This window comes from Podarcis erhardii (genome assembly GCF_964252035.2).
Source record: "Podarcis erhardii genome assembly, chromosome: 7".
Taxonomy (NCBI): domain Eukaryota; kingdom Metazoa; phylum Chordata; class Lepidosauria; order Squamata; family Lacertidae; genus Podarcis; species Podarcis erhardii.
Window position 1 is genome coordinate 13,905,411 of NC_138511.1, and position 21,110 is coordinate 13,926,520.

General features: G+C 50.6%; 1 protein-coding gene across 15 annotated transcripts in view; it reads left to right on the forward strand.

Moving 5' to 3' along the window:
* HSPG2 (heparan sulfate proteoglycan 2) overlaps positions 1-21,110 on the forward strand; it is a 216,933-nt gene that overhangs the window by 193,078 nt on the left and 2,745 nt on the right. For 8 of the 15 annotated variants that reach the window (XM_081870613.1, XM_081870625.1, XM_081870624.1 and 5 more), the window contains 23 exons: positions 7-104; positions 1,496-1,762; positions 1,846-1,961; positions 3,496-3,643; positions 4,358-4,474; positions 4,974-4,991; positions 5,479-5,563; positions 5,788-5,932; positions 7,234-7,333; positions 8,642-8,751; positions 9,488-9,596; positions 10,877-10,975; positions 11,075-11,296; positions 12,631-12,875; positions 13,060-13,231; positions 14,233-14,355; positions 14,485-14,541; positions 15,424-15,499; positions 15,963-16,041; positions 17,154-17,195; positions 18,284-18,354; positions 18,683-18,766; positions 19,724-19,827. In XM_081870613.1, the coding sequence (XP_081726739.1) occupies positions 7-104; positions 1,496-1,762; positions 1,846-1,961; positions 3,496-3,643; positions 4,358-4,474; positions 4,974-4,991; positions 5,479-5,563; positions 5,788-5,932; positions 7,234-7,333; positions 8,642-8,751; positions 9,488-9,596; positions 10,877-10,975; positions 11,075-11,296; positions 12,631-12,875; positions 13,060-13,231; positions 14,233-14,355; positions 14,485-14,541; positions 15,424-15,499; positions 15,963-16,041; positions 17,154-17,195; positions 18,284-18,354; positions 18,683-18,766; positions 19,724-19,827 (2,687 nt within the window). The remainder of the gene's footprint in view (positions 1-6; positions 105-1,495; positions 1,763-1,845; positions 1,962-3,495; positions 3,644-4,357; positions 4,475-4,973; positions 4,992-5,478; positions 5,564-5,787; positions 5,933-7,233; positions 7,334-8,641; positions 8,752-9,487; positions 9,597-10,876; positions 10,976-11,074; positions 11,297-12,630; positions 12,876-13,059; positions 13,232-14,232; positions 14,356-14,484; positions 14,542-15,423; positions 15,500-15,962; positions 16,042-17,153; positions 17,196-18,283; positions 18,355-18,682; positions 18,767-19,723; positions 19,828-21,110) is intronic. The other 7 variants (XM_081870623.1, XM_081870615.1, XM_081870619.1 and 4 more) reach the window with 3 other exon arrangements.

Consider the following 21,110-nt stretch of genomic DNA (forward strand, 5'->3'; position numbering starts at 1 on the left):
CTGCAGAATCGAGAAGCTGGATCGGGGGTGCCAAGGTGTCTACGTTTGCCGAGCCACCAGCTACTCCGAGGTGGCTGAGGACAGGACCACGCTGACGGTCCAGGGTAAGTCGGAGCGGGCAGTCACCAACTGAAAGGCCTTTGCTCTCTACTACTCCCTTGGAGGCATTGTCTCCCTGGAGTGCATTCAATCTCCCCCTAACCCCACATGCAAAGGTGGGGGGAGGAACAGTCAGTCACTAAGCTGCAGAAAAATCCCAGTATCCCAGTTACTAGATTGCTGCTGTGCATTTTAAATACAGTCGTACCTTGGATCTCGAACGCCTTACAACTCGAACGTTTTGGCTCCCAAATGCCACAAACCCGGAAGTGAATGTTCTGGTTTGCGAACATTCTTTGGAACCTGAACATCCAATGCAGCTTCCGATTGGCTGCAGTAGCTTCCTGCAGCCAATCAGAAGCTGCGCCTTGGTTTCCGAACATTTTGGAAGTCGAATGGAATTCCAGAAGGGATTCTGTTCGACTTCCAAGGTACCACTGTACATGCTGACAGAGCAACAGTGGTTCTGCTGGAAGAAAGGGGGTGGGGGTGACTCTTCCCCCTCCAGCTCTCCATCAGAGAAAAGCTGGTCTGCCATAGAATGCATTCCCCAGTCCTCATCTTCAGACCATTCCCTGACATCAGGCCATATTCCAGTTTATCTCCAAAGAAGAGGAAGGGAAGAGGTTTGGCAATGGGTCCATCCCCACAGTTGCCATGTTGGTGTGGAACTGAAGCAGGAATTCCCTGCACTGCATAGCGAGGTGGGTCTTATAATCACAGATTCATAGAATTGTGAAGTTGGAAGGGACCCTGAGAGTCATCTAATTCAACCCTCCTGCAATGCAGGAATCTGGACCACCTCCTGCTGGGAGAGAATGCTCTCACCCCCATGGGTGCCAGTTTATTTCCTAATAATAATAATAACAATAATAATAATAATAATAATTTATTATATATACCCTACCCATCTGGCTGGGTTTCCCCAACCACTCTGGGCGGCTCCCAATGGAATATTAAAAACACAATAAAATATCAAACATTAAAAGCTTATTTATGCAGCTGTTGTAATTTAGATATTATATTATATTTTATGTGAGGGAATCATTGGGAATTTTGATTATTATGTATATATGTTAAGTTTCAATAAAGATCTTTGAAAGAAAATAAAATTCCCTAAACAGGGCTGCCTTCAGATGTCTTCTAAAGGTTGTATAGTTGTTTATTTCCTTGACATCTGACGGGAGGGCGTTCCACAGGACGGGCACCACCACTGAGAAGGCCCCTGCCTGGTTCCCTGTAACCTCACCTCGCAGGGAGGGAACCACCAGAAGGCCTTTGGAGCTGGACCTCTGTGTCTGGAGTGGATGATAAGGATGGAGACACTCCTTCAGGTATACTGGGCTGAGACCTCGATGATCACCTGACCTCTCCCTGTCTGCCTCCCTCTCCTCAGCGCTGCCCAAGGTGATGATCAACATCCGGACGTCGGTGCAGACCGTGTTGGTGGGCAACGCCGTGGAGTTTGAGTGCCTGGCCTTTGGGGACCCAAAGCCCCAGGTCACCTGGAGCAAGGTGGGTGGGCGGCTGCGCCCAGGGGTCCTGGCCAGCGGCAGCATGGTGAAGATTGAGCGTGTGGAGCAGGCGGACGCCGGGCAGTACCGCTGCACGGCCACCAACGATGTCGGCACGGTCCAGTCCCACGTCATCCTCCATGTCCAATGTAAGTACCAGCAGGGCGAATGCACCCCTCGTTTCTCTCACCTCCCTCCAGGTTAGCAAACCTGCTTTCTCTCTCTCCTACAGCTGTGCCCCAGATTGCTGCCGCCCAGCCAGAAGTGAAAGAGGTCTCCGCTGGGTCTAAGGTGGTCTTCCCTTGCTCAGCTTCCGGTTTCCCTGTGCCAGATATCACCTGGACCAAGGTAACTCTCCAGAGGGGCAGCGAACCCTTCTGTGGACTTTGCCCACCAAGAAGGGCCCTGCGGCTGACAACGTGTGATGCCGTTGTCTATTTTATTTGTTGCGTTTAATTCCCGCCATTTCTCCTCCAAGGAGCTCGAAGGTGGCATGCATGGTTCCCTCCCCATTTTGTTCTCAAAACAAGGTCTGTTTAGGCTGCAAGGCAGTGACTGGCCCCCAAGGTCACCCAGTTGATTTTCGTGGCTGAGGGGACAATTTGAACCCTGATCTTTTCCCGTCCTAGTCCCCCGACAACCCTGTGAGGCAGGTTAGGCTAAAAGAAGTTTGAAACCAAGTGAGAGTCATGGCTAAGCAGAGGATATGAACCCTAGTCTCCCAGGTCCTAGTCCAGAAATAACCACTACACCACACTATCTTCATGTGCTTTCTGCAGTAGCTGGTGATCTGTTTTTTTCTTTTTTTAAAAAAAAAAAGTTTTGTGTAGCTTAGTATTGGTTTGATCATATAACACTAATCTTGGCACAACTACACTGGCTTCCAATTAATTTCCGAGCCCAAATTCAAAGTGCTGGTTTTTGCCTATATATGCTGCACGGCTCAAGACCTCAAGACCTCAAGGGTCACCTTTTCCTATAGGAACCAACCTACACCCTACGATCATCATTCTTTCTGCGCCTCCTCCCTGAGAGGTTTGGACAGTGGCAACAAGAGAATGGGTCTTTTCTGTGCTGGCTCCCCAACTGTGGAATGCTCTCCCCAGGGAGGCCTGCCTGGCGCCTTCATTACATGTCTTTAGGCGCCAGGCAGAAATCTTCCTCTTTACCCAGGCCTATGGCCTGTTAAAGCTCAGGGGAGGGGCAGTTGTTAATATAATTATTTTGTTATGATATCTGTCATTATCCTTTTCATTATGATTTTATGTTTGGTGCTCTGTAATGTGTTTTTAATGTTGTACACTGCCGTGGGATCTTTTGATAAAGGGCTGTATAGTATTACAGTGGAACCTCTGTTGTTGAACATAATTTGTTCTGGAAGGCCGTTTGACTTCTGAAACGTTCAACAACCGAGGCGCAATTGCCGGTCGGCAAAATCCATTGAAAAAAATGGAGAAATGTGTCTCGGAAGCCATTCAACTTCTGAGGCACATTCAAAAACGGAAGCATTCACTTCCAGGTTGTCTGCGTTCGAAAGCCAAAATGTTCAACAATCAAGGTTCCACTGTATTATTATTATTATTATTATTAATAATAATAATAATAATAATGCTTGTTGTATTCAAACCATTTGGGGATTTTTAAAAATTCTTTGTAAGTATGTTTATAAGCAAAATGAGATAAATAATGATAAGGCCGACAAGGGAAAAGGCAGAGAGCCCCCTGGGTTTGTGGGGAAGAGCGGAATCAGCCTCTGGGGAGAGCGGCAAGTTGGCACACATGGCAAAGGAAAGACAAAGGGTTGCTGGGCTGCCTTGCAAGGCAGTCTGTGCCCTGCGGGAAGAGCCTGCTGAGGGTTTGGGGGGCCGCTTCTGTGTTCCAGCTGGAGGGAGACCTCCCCAAGGACGTCCGCGTGGAGAGCAACGTCCTGACCATCCCGTCCGCTCGCCCCGAGGACACCGGCATTTACGTCTGCACGGCATCTAACCGGCAAGGGAAGGTGACGGCTTTCTCCATGCTCAAAGTGCGCGGTGAGTTCAGCAGGCCGGTCTCTTCTCCCTCCGAAATCAGTTTCTCTGCCACCGCCACCCAAACCATGGGAGGAATATTCAGAAAGGGGACAGGCAGTTGCTGGTCTCCAGAGTTTGACCTGGAGAAATCCCCCTTTGGGGCTCTTCAGATTTGAGAGGGGAATCTCCTCTCTTTCCCCTTCCCCTGCTGGTTGTGGGGACTGTGCCTTTGAATAGCCACAGCTGGGGTGGAACAGGGCAGTGGTATTTTTCTAGAGGTGTCAGAGCTCACCATGAATGGCTCTCTTATTATAACAACGGTGCCCATCTCTGGCGAGTTCCAGCTGCAAAAAAAAGCCTTGCCCGGGCTGTTGCTTCCTTCCTCCTAGCCTGGTGGCAGCTGCTGGTTCGAATCCTGATGGGACTTCTGCGCAGGGGTAATGTGTGGCGAAAGGGCCCCCGCTCAGCTGCATGCAGAAAGCCCTGGGTTCAACCCCATAAGACCTCTAGTTTAAAGGAGCATGGGTATTGGGCAGGCTGCTGCCAGTCAGAGAAGGCAGCATTGGGCAATATTGGGCAATGATGCAACCTGGTGTGGTGGCAGTAGTGGGATTTCCTGTGGCTCAAGTGGACCAAATAGGCAGCCGGTCATTCCTCAACTTGAAAGGATAAGGGAGCTGGGAAATTGCGGCAGCTGCCCAGTCCCCTGACCCCCTGCCCTTCTTCTGCTTGTAGAGCGGGTGGTGCCATATTTCACTCAGAATCCTCAGTCCTTCCTTGTCCTGCCAACCATGAAAGACGCCTACAAGACGTTTGCGATCGAGATCACCTTCCGACCGGACACACCTGACGGTAAGCGGAGGTGCAGGGGCAGGTGGGGAGGCCCTTGGGGGCAGGACTGCTGTGTGTCGCCCCCCCCCCCCTCAAATGTAGGCACTCCAGAGCTTCCCCACAAGTACAGTATACGATAGGGCTGCCATATTGGGATTTCAAAGGCGGAATTGACATCTGGGAGGGATTTTCGAAATGCAGCGTTTTGTCCTGGATCAATCGAAAAGTGGTGTTTTCTGAAACAATTTTGGAGTGCCCTGGTTTTTACTTTTTGAAATATGGCAAGCCTAGTATATGAGCTCCTTGGTCCTTTTTTGGGTACAACCAGCCACCTTTCTCCTTGCTGGCAGAGGCCCGAGTGCTCTCTTTCCTGGGAATCTCTCTCTCAACACTCTCGTTTTCCCTCTTGCCTTTCCTCCCAACTCGTCTTACCTTTCTCTCCGTCTCTCTTCCTCTCTCTCTCCTCCGTACCTCTTCCTCCCCCTTCGTCTCTACTCCCTCCTTTCCTCTACCTATCCAGCTCTCATGCTTTACTCAGGTAAGTCTCATTTCTGCTGGGCTGCCGCTTCCTTTCTAGCCAGTCCTAGGCGCCTCCCTTAACCCTTGTGGCGATGGAGCCTCGTGCCCGCGTGTGTGTTGTGAAAAGTGTGCCCCTTGCCAAACTAACCAGTCCACTGGCAGAGCCACTGTGTCTTCACCCCAGGACTCAGGTGCCCTCCCGGCCCCTATCCACCTGTTCACCGATCCACCTAACGTCTTGCCAGCCAGGCTGCTTCTTTTGAGGCCTCCCTAACCCCGGTTCCTTGCCCAGGCAGGTGGGACATTCTCCCTTCCTTACCAGGAAGCGGCGCCGTGTTGCATCCCAGGAACAGGAAGCCCAGGTGGATCTTGGCATCCTCTTGTTGCGCCGTGGGGCCCGCCTGCTGTGCTGCGGGTTTGGGTGCTAAAGGGAGCATAGCAAAGTGTCGTGGTCTTGCAGGCTGGTGGGCGCAGAAACCGCTCACCTTCCTTTGTGCTTTTGGCAGGGATGCTGGTGTACAACGGGCAGAAGAAGAACACAGGCACAGACTTTGTGTCCTTTGGATTGGTTGGGGGCCGGCCGGAGCTCAGGTGAGAGGCTGTGGGTCCCTTACCTTTACCTTATCTCAGCACCCTCTTTCTGGCTGGGTGTCAGTTCTAGCCTCAACCCATCCTTTCCTACTTCTGAACCCAGAGCTGTGAGACGTGGGCTTCCAAATGCGTCAAAATGGTCTAGCTTGCTGCTTGCCAGGACCTAATGGAGCAGGCGGGAGGTGAAGCAGTTTTGACCCTTCTGAGCTGTCTTGGCATTGCAGGTTCGACGCTGGCTCTGGCATGGCCACCATCCGGCACCCTTCCATCATCAAGCTGGGCGAATTCCACACTGTCCGGCTGTACCGCAACCTCACCCAGGGCTCTCTCGTTTTGGACAACCACCCTCCCGTCAACGGCACATCCCAGGTGAGTGGGATTCTCACCTGTGGGAAATCTCTCTGGCGTGTGGCTGCTGAAAGGGGCAGCGTTATAAGCCAGGGCAAGTGCTCTATCCAGGGTGTCAACATGCTGCTGGGCATCTGCACCCCGTCTGTGGGTCTGAGCGCTGCATTCTGTACTTGCCAGTGGCTACTGGATCAGGCCCAAAGGAGTTGGGTACTGGGAGCAGGATGGCAAGCAAGGCCAAGATGGAGCAGCCCCCTGCAAACTGGTGTTTCCTGTTGGAGACCTACTTTTGCTAGGTTTACATTTCTGTGTGATGGACTGGATGAGAGCCAACAAACTGAAGCTCAATCCAGATAAGACAGAGGCAATCTTAGTGGGTGGTTCTCTAGACCAGTGTTTCCCAACCTTGGGCCTCCAGATGTTTTTGGCCTACAACTGCCATCATCCCTAGCTAGCAAGACCAGTGGTCAGGGATGATGGGAATTGTAGTTCAAAAACAGCTGGAGGCCCAAGTTGGGAAACACTGCTCTAGACCGAATAGATGGGAGGTTGCCTGCTCTTGAGGGAGTTACACTTCCTCTGAAGGAGTGGGTATGTAGCTTGGGGTCCTCCTGGATCCTTTGCTTGTTGCTCAAGGCTCAGGTGGCCTCAGTGGCACAGAGTGCCTTCTATCGGCTTTGGCTGGTGGCCCAGCTATGCCTAAATACTATTGTCTATGTTCTGGTAAACTCAAGGTTAGATTAGTGCAATGCGTAGGGCTGCCTCTGAAGACTGTCCGGAAACTTCAGCTGGTGCAGAATTCAGCGGCCAGGTTGCTCACCGGAGCAAGACGATTTGAGCATATTACACCGATCCTGGTCCAACTGCACTGGCTACCAATTAGTTTCATGGCCCAATTCCAAGTGCTGGTTCTGACCTATAAAGCCTTAAATGGCTCAGGACCGCAAATACCTCAAGGACCGCCTCTTCCCATATGAACCTACCTGAACCCTGAGATCATCTTCTGAGACCCGTATTCATGTGCTGCCTCCTCGAGAGGTCCAGAGGGTGGCAACACGAGAACGGGGCCTTCATTGCACACCTTTAAACGCAAGGCAAAAACGTTCCTTTTTTAACCAGGCCCTTGGTTGATCTGTTTGACATCCTATACCCTTTTAAATAGTTGTTCTTTTTTTGGGAGGGGGTGTTATTGGGTTGTTGTTTTGTGATTTTATATCTTGATTTTATTCTGTGAACTGCCCTGAGACCCCTGGATATAGGGTGGAATAATAATAATAATAATAATAATAATAATAATAATAATAATAATATATCTTCCCCAGGGCAAATTCCAAGGTCTGGACCTCAATGAGGGGCTGTACCTTGGCGGGTATCCCAACTACGCTGCTACTGCAAAGACAGGCCTGACCAGCGGTTTCATTGGTGAGAGCTTCACAGAGTCATAGAATTGTAAGGTTGGAAGGCAGCCCCCCCAGGGTCATCTAGTGCAGCCCCCCTGAAGTGCATGAATCGCAGCTGAAGAATCCCTGACAAAGTTTCATCCAGCCTCTGGCTGAAAACCTCCAATGAAGGAGAGACCACCACCTTCTGAGGACAAAGCGGCCAGTATATGCACGGGGTTGTCTGTGATCTGTGGCAGGGGGCCGGGCTGGGTTTTGAGTGCACCCGGGCAGGATGTCCTAAGAACAACAGCGTCAGGGACCGCACGGAGGAGGAATGGTGGGAGCCACCCCCTCTCCCTGCTTCTGCTCTTGAATCTTCCCAGGAGCAGGAGGAAAGTATAGATTTGGAACAGTGGTTTGCCGAGGGGCACAGTTCAGAAGGCAGAAGCTGGGAAATACAGGATGGGGAACAGCTAGGAGAAGAAACACTGGAAGAGAGAAAGAGAGTTAACAGATTCACAGTCTCTGGACAACAGCATTCCTCCGCTCAGCCCAAGGTCAAGAAGAGCTCAGAAAGTCTCAGAACAGAAAGCACAGAGGGTACAAGCTTAGATTACAAGACGTACGAGTGATGTAGATTAATAGTGATGGAAGAGGGTGCGGTTTTTAATTGGAAGCACCACCATTTCTAGGAGTTGTGTTCTTTGTGCTCTCGCTGTGCAAGTTTCTAACTGGTAAGGCATTCCTTTCTTTGATCTTCTTATCTGCTGCCACGGGGGGGGGGGGGAGGAAGTTGATTCCCTGAACCCTGACAGGCAGCTGCGTTTGTCCTAAAGAAAGCTGCTCCACCAGCCCCCAGGTAGCGAGCACCTTTGGGGAGTTGCTGGCTTCCCTTTCCCCCTAGAGGTTGTCAATCTAAATAACAGATGTGGGCAGTGGTAGAAAAGGGTGCTTGCTAAACGGTTGCATTTGAACCTTTTGGAGGGATAAAACAAACACAAGTTTTTCAACCCTCCCGTTTCTTCCAAGCAAGCAACAACCCTGTGAGGTGGGTGGGTTAGGCACAGGGCCACAGCCAGTGAGATGCAGGAATCTGGGTTGCCCCATTCTTAGCCCCCCCACCACCACCAACCACCCACAGCATCACCACTGTCTCTCCTCATTTATATGAGCAGTGGGTATTTACGGGGTGGGTGGTGTCCCAAGATGTAAAATTACCTCACACAGAGGCCTTGCCAGCTCGCCCTGCTTTATTGGCACACCTTTTCACTCCCACTAATTCATCCCTCGCCCCTACCACCAATCTCTCCCGCAACTTCCCATCGGCTCTCTCTCCTTCCCCTCTTAGGCTGCGTTCGGCAGCTGATCATCCAAGGGAAGGAAGTTATCTTCAAAGACTTTGACCTGCAAGCTCACGGCGTCTCCAACTGCCCCACCTGCCAGGACCGTCCGTGCCAGGTAAGCGCGCTGCATGTGTGCAGCCTCTGCATTTTATAGAGGGGAGCAGAATTCGGCCTCGTTGCTTGCTGCCTTCCCCTTGGCCAGCCCTGGTTGGACATGGCAAGTGATTGGAATAATTATGGAGTGTTTGTTGTGGGGGAGGAGGGGAAAGGAGATTGTTAGCCACTTTAAGACTCCTTCTCGTAGTGATAAAGCGGGATATCAAATTCAAACTCTTTTTTCTTTCTTTCTTTCTTTCTTTCTTTCTTTCTTTCTTTCTTTCTTTCTTTCTACCCCGCCCATCTGGCTGGGTTTCCCCAGCCACTCTGGGCGGCTCCCAACAGAACATTAAAAACACAATAAAACATCAAACATTAAAAACTTCCCTAACCAGAGCTGCCTTCAGATGTCTTCTAAAAGTCATATAGTTGTTTATTTCCTTGACATCTGATGGGAGGGTGTTCCACAGGGCGGGTGCCACTACTGAGAAGGCCCTCTTCCTGGTTCCCTGCAACCTCACTTCTTGCAGGGAGGGAAGTGCCAAAAGACCCTCGGAGCTGGACCTCAGTGTCCGGGCTGAACAATGGGGGTGGAGACACCCCTTCAGGTATACTGGTCCGGGCTTTCAAGGTCGGCACCGACACTTTGAATTGTGCTTGGAAACGTACTGGGAGCCAATGAAGGTCTTTCAGGACCGGTGTTATGTGGTCTCGGCTGCCAGTCCACCAGATTTTCCCTTCCCTCCCCTTGGCAGAATGGAGGCATCTGCAGGGACTCAGAGAGCAGCAGCTATGTGTGCGAGTGCCCACAGGGATTTGCTGGAAGCAACTGCGAACACCCCCAGGCCCTACGCTGCCATCCAGGTAAGATGCGGCTGCCCCTGTTTCCATGTGGCACATCACTTGGCAAGGAGAAGACTGGGCGTCCCTTAGGAGGAAGAGCTGTGGTTCAGGGGCACATCATTTGCTTGGCATGCAGAAGGCCCAAGGTTTGGTTCTCAGCAGTATCTCCTGGTAGGGCTGAATCCTTGGAGAGCCACTGCCAAGCAATGCTGACACTTTTATTTATTCGGGAATTGGTTTTTAACTGTTTTAATGATGTACTTTTTATAATTTTATTTTTTATTTTGTCAAAGTAATAAAAATAAATAAATAAGAATAAAAATGTGCACCCCACCCCCGAGACCATTCCATCATAACTCCCCAACCTCCCAAAATTTCAACATCTCTTGCGATATTCCATTTCCATTTTAACAGTACAAATTCTACACACCTTCCGTATCTCCTCAAAATCATTCTTCCTGCATATTCCCCGTCTTACCTTAATAGCATGTGCTAATTTATCATTAAGGATGTACATTAGGGTTAGGGTAACCCCTAACCCTATCCACTTTATGGCGGTATGGGCAGATATTAACAATAATTAATAGACAATACTCAGCTAGGTTTGGGGTTTGATTCTGGGGGTGGGTCCTGCAGATTTACACCTCCCACCCTATTCTGACATGGACATACTATGGATGCTGACATAGAAGGACCAGTGGCCTGACTCTGTATAAGGCAGCTTCCTAAGTTCAGGGTGCAGACAAGGAACCCTGACTCCTGGCCCTCCGCCTGTCAAGATGCTGTCCACAGCTCCCAGCTGGTTGCCCAGGAAAGTATAAAGACAAGGGAAAATTTCTTACCATCCTTTTTCATTTCAAACTTTACAGAAAGAGGCTATAGAACCCAGCCTCTTGGATACTGGTGTTGTCCCGAGTGAATCTCCACCTGCCCATCTCTCCAACAGCTTCCTCATTTGTCGTCATCATCACCTCTTCTATGGGTGCTGCTACGTGCCCTCTGTCTTTGAGCTCTTTGCTCCCCTACTTTTAAGGCTCGCCGGGTTCTGGGAGATGGAGGGTCTGGAATGCTTTCTAATGAAAACGTGTCAGCCGGGTGTTGTTCCGTCTCTCCCAGCTTTCCCCCTTATCTTCCTCTGAGCTGCGACCACCCATCAACCCCCCGTTGTAAATCTATACTGTCTTCCTCTTCCTCCTCCCTGAAAGGGTCAGGATTTGAGGCAGCCTCCTCTATTCCTTCTCTGCCCAGTCCCTGACACTGCCGCCCAGAGTCTTACCAAATGACCCTCTCTTCCCTCACAGAGGCCTGTGGTCCTGACGCCACCTGTGTTAACCGAGCCACTGGGCAAGGCTACACTTGCCGCTGCCTCCTTGGGAAATACGGAGAGAAGTGCATGGACGGTGAGTAAGGAAGACACGCTGGGCCCCCACCCCCCAGTGGCCAGGGCAAAGCCTGAGCAAAGTCCCAGGCTGACCCCACCGCCCTCCTCTTTGCTGCAGGCACCACGGTAACCGTGCCCTATTTCCACGGGGGCGACGCCTTCATCTCCTACCCTCCCCTCACCAACATCCACTATGAGCTGCGCGTGGACCTTGAGATCAAGCCGCTGTCCCCCGATGGCCTCATCCTCTTCAGCGGCGGGGATGGCTCCCCTGTGGCAGATTTTGTCTCGCTCAGCATGGTCAACGGGCACTTGGAGTTCCGCTACGAGCTGGGCTCAGGTAATAAATCCCTCCCCGTTGCTAAAACAGATACCCAAAAGGCTGAATCTTCCCCAGCAGCGCCTCTCAGGTGCTGGGATCTGCCCTCTTGGTGGTCGTCCTCAGAGGCTCAAGGGGGGCGGTGGTACAGGACAGGGCCTTCTCTGCAGCAGCCCCTGAGCAGTGGGAACTCCCTCCTGGCACCTTCATTGTGCAGCTTCCAGCAAATGCTGATGACGCCAGCCTGTTTTTGACCCTTAAGGTGTATGTTTTGAGGACCCAGCTTATTTTTATGGCTGTTAATTTGTTTTAAACTGTTTTTTTAGTATTGTTTTAGATTTGCCCTGAAGCCTTAGGGCATAGGGTGGATAATAAAATAATGATGATAACTGGTAATAGTAAAAAAAAGAGGGGGGGTTCCCAGGCTCTCTAAGGATGTGTCTGCTATCTGTTCTCCAACTCCTACTCCTCCTCTCATTACAGTGGTACCTCTGGTTACAAACCTAAATTGTTCTTAACTGGAGGTACCACTTTAGCTAATGGGGCCGCCTGCCGCCGCCATGATGCCACCACTGTGCAATTTCTGTTCTCATCCTGAGGTAAAGTTCTTGACGCGAGGTACTACTTTTGGATTACCAGAGTCTGTAACCTGAAGTGTTTGTAAACCGAGGTATTTGTAACCTGAGGTACCACTGTACCTCGAAACTTGGTAGTTTTCTGTCCTGTTGTAAATTAGTCCTGTCTCAGTTTCTTCTTGCAACTATTGGGGGGGGGCAATTCTTCCCACTCCCCCTCCTTTTCCGAAAGAGGCATAGGGGAAGGAGGGGTCATTTCCCAGCCCTCTTCCACAGACCAGTCCCAGACACTTGCCCTATTTTTCCCTGTATAAGACTCCCCCTATTTTTGGGGTTTCTAAATTAAGTAAATGGGGGGGAGATTGCCCAGAGTTGCTGATTTTTTTGGGGGGGGTTTGCCAAAAATCACTCACCCGCCAGACCGACCATGACAATCGTGCACATCATAAAACACATCAGTCACCTGCCCACTAACCAACAGCTACCGCCAATCACCCGCCCAATTGCCGCAGCACCAGCAAATCAACAGCAGCCCTTGCCACGACCACCAACAAATTTGCTGCTTGCGGCAGAAACCAATCCCCCGTCCAAACACTGCACTATCCATGAATAAGATAAGCCTCAATATTTCACATTATTTTCTCCGGGGGAAAACTCGTCTTATACACGGAAAAGTACGATACGTTCTTAACTTTGAGGGTACATCAGATGGGCCGATTGTTGCGGGGAGAATCTTCCCCCACTCCTGAATCCAAACTCATGTTCCCGGCCCTCTTTTAGGAACGGCCGTCCTTCGGAGCGCAAAGCCCCTAGAGCTGGAACAGTGGCACAGGATCACGGCCGAGCGGCTGAACAAAGACGGCACTCTGCATGTGAACGATGAGCGGCCCGTCAAGAGGTCCTCGCCGGGCAAAAGCCAGGGCCTGAACCTCCGCACTTCCATGTACCTGGGGGGCGTCGACGCCGCCGTCAGGCTGCCGGCGGCTGCCAACGTCTCCAGCCACTTCTACGGGTGCATCGGGGAGGTGAGCAACTGGGGGCACGACGGCAGTGGGGAGAGGAGCTGCCGGTTCCCCCTCCCTGCTTTGTGGTGGACAGTCCACACTTCCTCCTTGGAAGAGAAGGGGGCAGGAGGAAGGGAAGGGGCTGGCCAGCAAGATCCATGCGCTCTGACTGGAAGCTGAAGCTGTTTGCGTCTTCCCACCCCAGGTCTCAATCAACGGGAAGAAGGTGGACATTTCATACAGCTTCCTGGAGAGCCGCAGCATCTCGCAGTGCTTTGACAGCTCCCCTTGCGACCGCAGGCCCTGCCTGCACGGTGGCAAATGCTTGCTGACCGGCGAGTACGAGTTCCAGTGCTTGTGTCTGGATGGCTACAAAGGTGAGAGCGCCACAGAGGGATGCAGGAGGGCATGACGGCCAGTAAAAAGTCTCTTGCGGTTTTTCCAGAGCTTCCTGGGGTTTCCCCCACACATACCTTTTTCTCCGTGCTTCCCAGCAAGAGGTCCACACTTTAAAGCTCTGTTTTAGCCCTCTCTTTATTGCTCTGGAGCTTTCCCTGCGAAAACCCGCTCTTTAAAGCTGATTCGGAGCCAAGTGCAATCCATGAAAAGCCAAATACAGTGGTACCTTGGTTCTCAAACACCTTGGTACTCGAGCAACTTGGAACCCAAACACTGCAAACCCGGAAGTGTGTGTTCCGGTTTGCGAACATTTTTCGGAAGCCGAACGTGCTCCGTTTTGAGTGTTACGCTTCTAATTTGAGTGCCGCGCTTCCGTTTTGAGTGTTACGCTGAGGTCAGTCTGTTTTTGCTATTTATTTTGCGTTTTTGTTTTTGCAGCTCTTTTGTTTTGTTTTTGTGACTGTGTGGAACCCAGTGCAGCTACTGATTGAATGATTGATTGACTGATTGATTGTGTGACTGCAGTACATTGTTTATTGCTTTCATTTTATGGATCCATGGTCTCGTTACATAGTAAAATTCATGTTAAATAGCTGTTTTAGGGGTTGTTGTTTTTAAAAGTCTGAAACAGATGAATCCATTTTGCATTACTTTCTGTGGAAAAGCGCACCATGCTTTTGGAATGCTATGGTTTGGAACGGATTTCTGGAACAGATTAAGTTTGAGAACGAAGGTAGCTGTTTGCTCCGGATCAGCTTTAAAGAGTGAGTTTTCGCAGGAAAAGCTCTGGAGCAAAAAAGAACGAAAGAAAGGCGCTCAGATGTGGAGCTTTAAAGTGCAGACCTGTTGCTTGGAAAGGGTGGGGCTAAAGATAAGTGTGGATAAGCCCTTAGCCTTGCGCATCATGCAAGTCCGCCCTCGCCCATCTCTCCCTCTCCATGCTCTTTACGACAGTGTGTTTCTCTCTCGCTCTCTTCAGGGGAACGCTGCGAGGTGTCTGAGGTCCAGTGCCAGCTCCAGCAGCCCTGCCTCAACGGGGGCATCTGCAAAGACACAGCTTGTGTCTGCCCTCCTGGCTTCCTGGGATTATACTGTGAACACGGTAAGTCTGAGGGTGATGGCTGGCCAGAGCGTGGAGCTGCAGAGGCAAACTGTCTCCTCCGCCGCTGTCACCCTGGAAGAAAGTTGTCTTCTGCTGTGTAAAGCGAGTGCCTGTTTCTCTGCCACGCAGATGCATCGCAGCACCAGTCAAATACCGAGTGGACTCCTGAGGGCAGCGGAGGAAATGGTACGTCTCCGGCCCCCTCTTTGCGCTTCCTGCTTCTGCTTGTTCTGGGATGAAGATGCTTCTTTGCAGACAAAGTGCTGACTGGGAGCTAAGGAGGATATCTCTTGTAGTGAAGCCACTTCAGATAACCATGTCATCCGGGCAGAAGATGCTTTGATGATCCAAAGCCATTTGACACTTCCAGAAAACCAGTTCAGCTTCTCTTTTTCCCTTTTTAAATTTGTTTATTTGGTTTTTCAGATCAAAGTTTTGCAATCACATATCCAATGGATATATAACATAAAAACAAGATTCCAATGAATCTCCTGGACTTCCCTCCTCCCCTTTGTAGGTCCTATTGTTAGTCCTTTCCAGTGCTTTTTTTCCCCCTGGGGGGACGCATACCCCTAAACATTTTGCGAATCTCAGTTTGGCCTCATTGAGGGGCAGTATTTCAATATGAGTAGGAAAACAAGAGTACCCCTATTTATTTATTTTTAGGGGGGGGAAGCACTGGTCCTTTCCTCCTGCATCTTTTATAATAATCCAAATCTTTTACGTCTCCATTATGTCCAAAATTCACCATTAAACTACGAGGGTTCTTCCAGTCCTGCTAACAGTTTTAACCGCTTACAATGGTTTTTAAGATAAATTATACATTTTCCCCATTCCTTATTGAAATTTTGGTCTTCCCGGTTACTGATTCTTCTGGTCATTTTTGCTATTTCTGCAAACTTAATCTGCCATTCTTCTCTGGTCAGGACTTTTATCTTCTTTCCATCTCTGGGCCAATAGCACCCAGCAGTTCAGCTTCTCCCTCCCCTCCCTCCCGTTGTCTCGGTCTGTGCTTGAGTCCCTGAAGTAGGTGCTGAGACTAATTCTCCTTTCCCCCCCATTTACCAGATGCCCCCGGACAGTACGGTGCCTATTTCCACGATGGCGGCTATGTGGCCCTGGGTCGCCACACTTTCCCCAGGAGGTGAGTTATCTCTGATGCCGTTACGGTGGACGCTTCCCCACGAACGGCGACCAACCAGCCTCGAGTGGCAGTGGGAGAACACTGCCAAGCTCCATTTACGGTGGAGGGAACAGGTCAGGGCCAGTGCAGAAGGGAGTTCAGGGGAGGCACTTTTACCGTATGGGTTTACAGGTGAAACTTGGAAAATTAGAATATCATGGAAAAGTTCATTTATTTCAGTAATTCAACTTAAAAGTTCACCATCACCCGGTATTCAGAGGTAGACTGCTCCTGGGCAAGGAGGTTCTGCTATTACAACGGGTGTCCCTAAGGAGAGCCCTGCTGGATTGGACTGAAGGGCCATCTCATCCAGCGTTCTGTTCTCCCAGTGACCAACCAGATGGCTGTGGGGAAACTGGCTAACGCAGCAGAAATGTGCACAGTCTCTCATCTCTTGGTCTCTTTTTTTCCCTCTTGGTTACAGCCTCCCGGACTCACCGGAGACGATCGAGCTGGAAGTGCGCACCAACTCAGCAAATGGGCTTCTCCTCTGGCAGGGCGTGGTGAGTGAATGCGACAGAGCAGGGGTCCGTCAGCCTACAATGGCTGGCTGTGGACCCTCCAGGGTTTTAGACTGGTTTTTGGGGAGGGGATCCTTGCTTGGGGATGCTATGGGGAAATTAAACCTGGGGCCTTCTCTCTGCCTCTCACAGAGGCTGGAGGTGGAAACAGGAGATGTAAAGCTTTGGATGAGGGTGGAGGGCGAGGGGGCAGTTGGATCCTGGCAAAACTGAGCAGGGGGATGAAAATGGCAGCAGCCCGTGACGCCAAAGTGTTGGTGAGGCCTCTTCACTGATCACAAGTAAATAAAGTGCTGTCTTTGTGCCAGGCCTCACAAGCCAGTTCCATCTTGATCATTGCTGCTGTAAAGATCAGCAGGAGTGTGGGGACAGCCTCTGTTTCACCTGGGACGCGGGTGGCGCTGTGGTCTAAACCACTGAGCCTCTTGGGCTTGCCGATCAGAAGGTCGGCGGATTAAATCCCCACGACGGGTGAGCTCCTGTTGCTCTGTCCCAGCTCCAGCCAACCTAGCGGTTCGAAAGCACACTGGCGCAATTAGATAAATAGGTACCACTGCGGTGGGAAGGCAAACAGAGTTTCTGCGCGCTCTGGTTTCCATCATGGTGTCCTGTTGCGCCAGAAGCGGTTTAGTCATACTGTCTGCATGACCCAGACAGTATGACCCACGCTGTCTGTGGACAAATGCAGGCTCCCTCGGCCTGAAAAGCAAGATGAGTGCTGCAACCCCATAGTCACCTTTGACTGGACTTAACCGTCCAGGGAAGGCTATCTTTTTAGTCTGGATGTCTATAACATCCAGACTAAAAATATTTGACGGGAGTAGCCCACCTTGCTGCTTTGACGGCATGCAAGTTGCTGCGAGATCCCGCAGGCTCCTCTGCTGTCGCCTGCGCATGATGTGCTTCTTTTGAGGAAGGCTGCTTTCTCCCAGCACCAGCATGTCTCATGCGCACACCCTGCCCCGTTGCATGAATGCCGTTGCTGTTCACCTCTGCTGCTCCCCCCCCCTTCCAGGCATGCTGTGTTCAGCTGCCTGCTTTGCACCCCCCCCCCAGTGTGGCTTGTGCTCCTCTTTTTCTCTCTCTCTTCCCAGGCAACCAGGGAGGTGGGCCTTGAGCTGCATGCTGCTAACGAGGTATTTACTGGCTTGGTTTTTGTGGCATGGTGAAGGGAAGGCCAAAATGCACGACTAGAGGGGGTCAGAGAGAATGAAGCACGGGGGGCAGGGGCTGACTAACCCAAGCGCAGATGTGCTGGTTGAATGGAAGAATTTGTTGCTGCGATGCTGGACAGGCCTGCAAAAGCGCCGGGTAAAGCTCCACCACTGATCAGAATTAGCTTGGCAAAGGTAGCAGGGAGGTTTGCAGGAAAGTGATGAGGGAGCTAGTGTTGGTGCTGACCTTGAAAGCCCTAAATGGCCTCAGCCCAGTATACCTGAAGGAGCGTCTCCACCCCCATCGTTCTGCCCGGACACTTAGGTCCAGCTCCGAGGGCCTTCTGGCAGTTCCCTCCCTGTGAGAAGTGAGGTTACAGGGAACCAGGCAGAGGGCCTTCTCGGTGGTGGCGCCCGCCCTGTGGAATGCCCTCCCATCAGATGTCAAGGAAATAAACAAGTATCTGACTTTTAGAAGAAATCTGAAGGCAGCCCTGTTTAGGGAAGTTTTTAATGTTTGATGTTTTATTGTGTTTTTAATAATTTGTTGGGAGCTGCCCAGAGTGGCTGGGGAGGCCCAGCCAGATGGGCAAGGTATAAATAAATTAGTAGTAGTAGTAGTAGGCAGGAGACTGGCCCCCATGGGGGTGAGAGCATTCTGTCCCAGCAGGAGGTGGTCCAGATTCTGTTCCACTGTTGAATTGCTCTTATTTAAAACTAACTAAAATCAATCATAAGGTAAAAACGCCTGTCAACATTTTTACACGTCTGGATAAGTAATTGCCTTTAAAAAAATGTTTTTAGCAGGCGCCAAATAGAGTACAGTGAAGGCACCCAACCGATGTCAGTAGGCAGGGGGTTGCAAAAGTGTCGGTGCTGCCACACTCAAAGACGGGATTTCTTACAAAGGTGGAACAAGTAAAACGTGGGACCTGAAGTGGTGCCAGTTCCTTAGCAGTTCATGGGCTTCTCTCCCTCTATGGGATGACACCCCCCCCCAACTGATGCCTAGGGGTGCCATCTCCTAAAGAAAGGAGAAGGTGAGAAACAACGTTTGGTTTCTGTCACAGGAGGAAGGAGAGAGCGCCAAAGCAAAGGACTTCATCAGCCTCGGGCTGAAGGACGGGCACCTGGTGTTCAGGTGAGGGAAGAGCTCACGCTATTGGCCACTCTGTGTTGGGGCTCCGGGGTGGCCAGTGTTGTGTAGTGGTTAAGAACGGTGGACTCGTAAGCTGGGGAACCAGGTTCGCTTCCCTGCTCCTCCACATGCAGCTGCTGGGTGACCTTGGGCTAGTCACACTTCTTTGAAGTCTCTCAGCCCCACTCACCTCACAGAGTGTTTGTTGTGGGGGAGGAAGGGAAAGGAGAATGTTAGCCGCTTTGAAACTCCTGAAGGGGAGTGATAAAGCGGGATATAAAATCCAGACTCTTCTTCTTTTTCTCTGACACTGACCTTGTGTTTCCTGCAGTTACCAGCTAGGAAGCGGAGAAGTGAACATCCTGTCCGAAGACCCAGTTGATGATGGAGAATGGCATAGAGTGACAGCCATCCGGTGAGACGAGTGTGGAGAGATGTGGCTTGGGACACCCCTAGTTTGACAAGGCCAAGCGTTGGGGGGTGGAAAAGGGCATAGGGCCTGTTCCCGGAACAAGACGGATTGAGGAGCAATTTGTGTGCTTCTTGGGCTGGGGATGCTGTCCCAGCCCTTGAAGCTGACCCAGAAACTCCAGCGGGTGCCGAATGCCGCGGTGAGGCTCCTTATGGGGTCCTTGCTGCGGGATCACATTCATCCAGTGCTTTACCAACTGCACTGGCTCCCGGTGGAGTACAGGGTCAGGTTTAAGGTGCTGGTTTTGATCTTTAAAGCCCTATGCAGCCTAGGACCCACGTACCTACAGGACCGTCTCTCCTGGTATGCCCCACGGAGGATCTTAAGGTCCACAAATGACAACACTTTGGAAGTCCCAGGTCGCAAGGTGGTTAGATAGGTCTCAACTAGGGCCAGGGCCTTTTCAGTACTGGCCCCGACTTGGTGGAATGCTCACAAGAGACTAGGGCCCTGCGGGACTTGACATCTTTCCGCAGGGCCTGCAAGACAGAGCTGTTCTGCCTGGCCTTTGGGTTTGATCTGATCCTTATGTTTTCCCTCCCCTTACGGTTTTGATCCATGGGCTACTTTTAAAATGAGGCTGCATTATAAATTGTAGTTTTAACCTGTATTTTAAATTGTGTGTCCCCCCCCCCATTATGTTTTTATTGTAATTTTACTGGTGTTAGCCGCCCTGAGTCCGGCTCTGGCAGGGGAGGGCAGGGTATAAATAAAATTTATTATTATTATTATTTTGATCCATGTGAGGTTTCCCCTGTGGAATATCCTTGGACCACATTTCCAGTTCTGTTCCTACGGGCAGACAAGCACTTCCTTATCCATGCTCATCCTCTCCAATCCAACCAACCTCACTCAAAAACACCTTAGTCCTTCTGACACACTCTCCTGTTCCTCCTCCAGGGAAGGGAAAAGAGGCTTCCTTCAAGTCGACGGCGAGGAGATGGTAGCTGGGGAATCTCCTGGCAAGAACGTCATGGTGAATACCAAAGGTCGAATTTATATAGGTAAGCGCCTTCGTCTCAACAAAGCTGGACCACTTTCAGGGCACTTTGGGTGTATGGGCTAATGAGGGATTCACACTTCCCCTTTTCATTTAGTTTTCGGCAGTCCTCATCAACTGAGTAGGTTTTCTTTTTCTTCTGTTATGTTTCACTCGGGGGTAGAGGTATGAGGTGGGAACAGGCCAGAGAATCATAAAATTGTAGAGTTGGAAGGGACCACAAGGAACATCTAGTCCAGCGGTTCTCAACCTGTGGGTCCCCAGATGTTATTGGACTACAACTCCCATCATCCCTGAGCTCTGGCCTTGCTAGCTAGGGGTGATGGGAGTTGTAGTTCAACAACATCTGGGGACCCACAAGTTGAGAAAGGCTGATCTAGTCCAACTCCATACAATACAGGACCCTTTTCCCTCAAAGTAGAACTCGAACTCGTGACTCTCATGCTCTACTGAGTGGTGATGGCCGCGGCAGCAGCTTCTGGCAATATCTCTCAAGATCTTGCTGGAATCCACTGTCGGCACCACCACTTTGCAGGTGCTGCCGCAGAACCCAGGTCAGGGGGTCGCAGAGCGGAAGCAGCTTCCCATTTCGCCGAAGGCAACAGAACATGATGTGCCATCCATGCAGGAGGGCATCGCTTTTCATCTTTCCTTTCAACATTGATTGCCACACTGGTTGCTGCCTGACTTCTAGAGCCTTTCCATGCAAATGGTGTAAAATTCACAGGTGCCGCACGACATCTTTGTGGCATCAACCCTCCTGAATTTTGGACCCTCACCCTCAAAGCTTTACACTTCAGTCTGGACCATGTCAATGTCTTGTCCCTTTCAGAGCACTCTCAGAGCCACCCCTCCTGATAGGATGTTCCTGGGTGGACATTATCGATTTGCTAAGCAATGCTTCTTCAGGAGCACCTCCTACAAATGGTTTATTGAATATTTATAGATAAATTGTAAACAGATAAGAACATTGGCAGGATTATTGTAATAACCTGCATAAGAGTATATATTTAAAGAAGATAAATAAATGTGCAAATTAAGTTACCGTATTGGCCCAAATATAAGCCGCACCCAAATATAAACCACACCTTTAAAATTCAAGGAGGGGAAAGAAAAAAAGACAATACCCAAATATAGGCCACTCCATTAAAATTCGGCAGGCACTCACGCCTGTTCCGTTTTACCATATGTCTGTTTCAGCAGCGTTTTTGTAAAAGCCAATTTTTGTAAGGTCGCGAATTTAAGCCACACTTTAACTTTTCCATGGTTGGAATTTGGGGGGGGAAA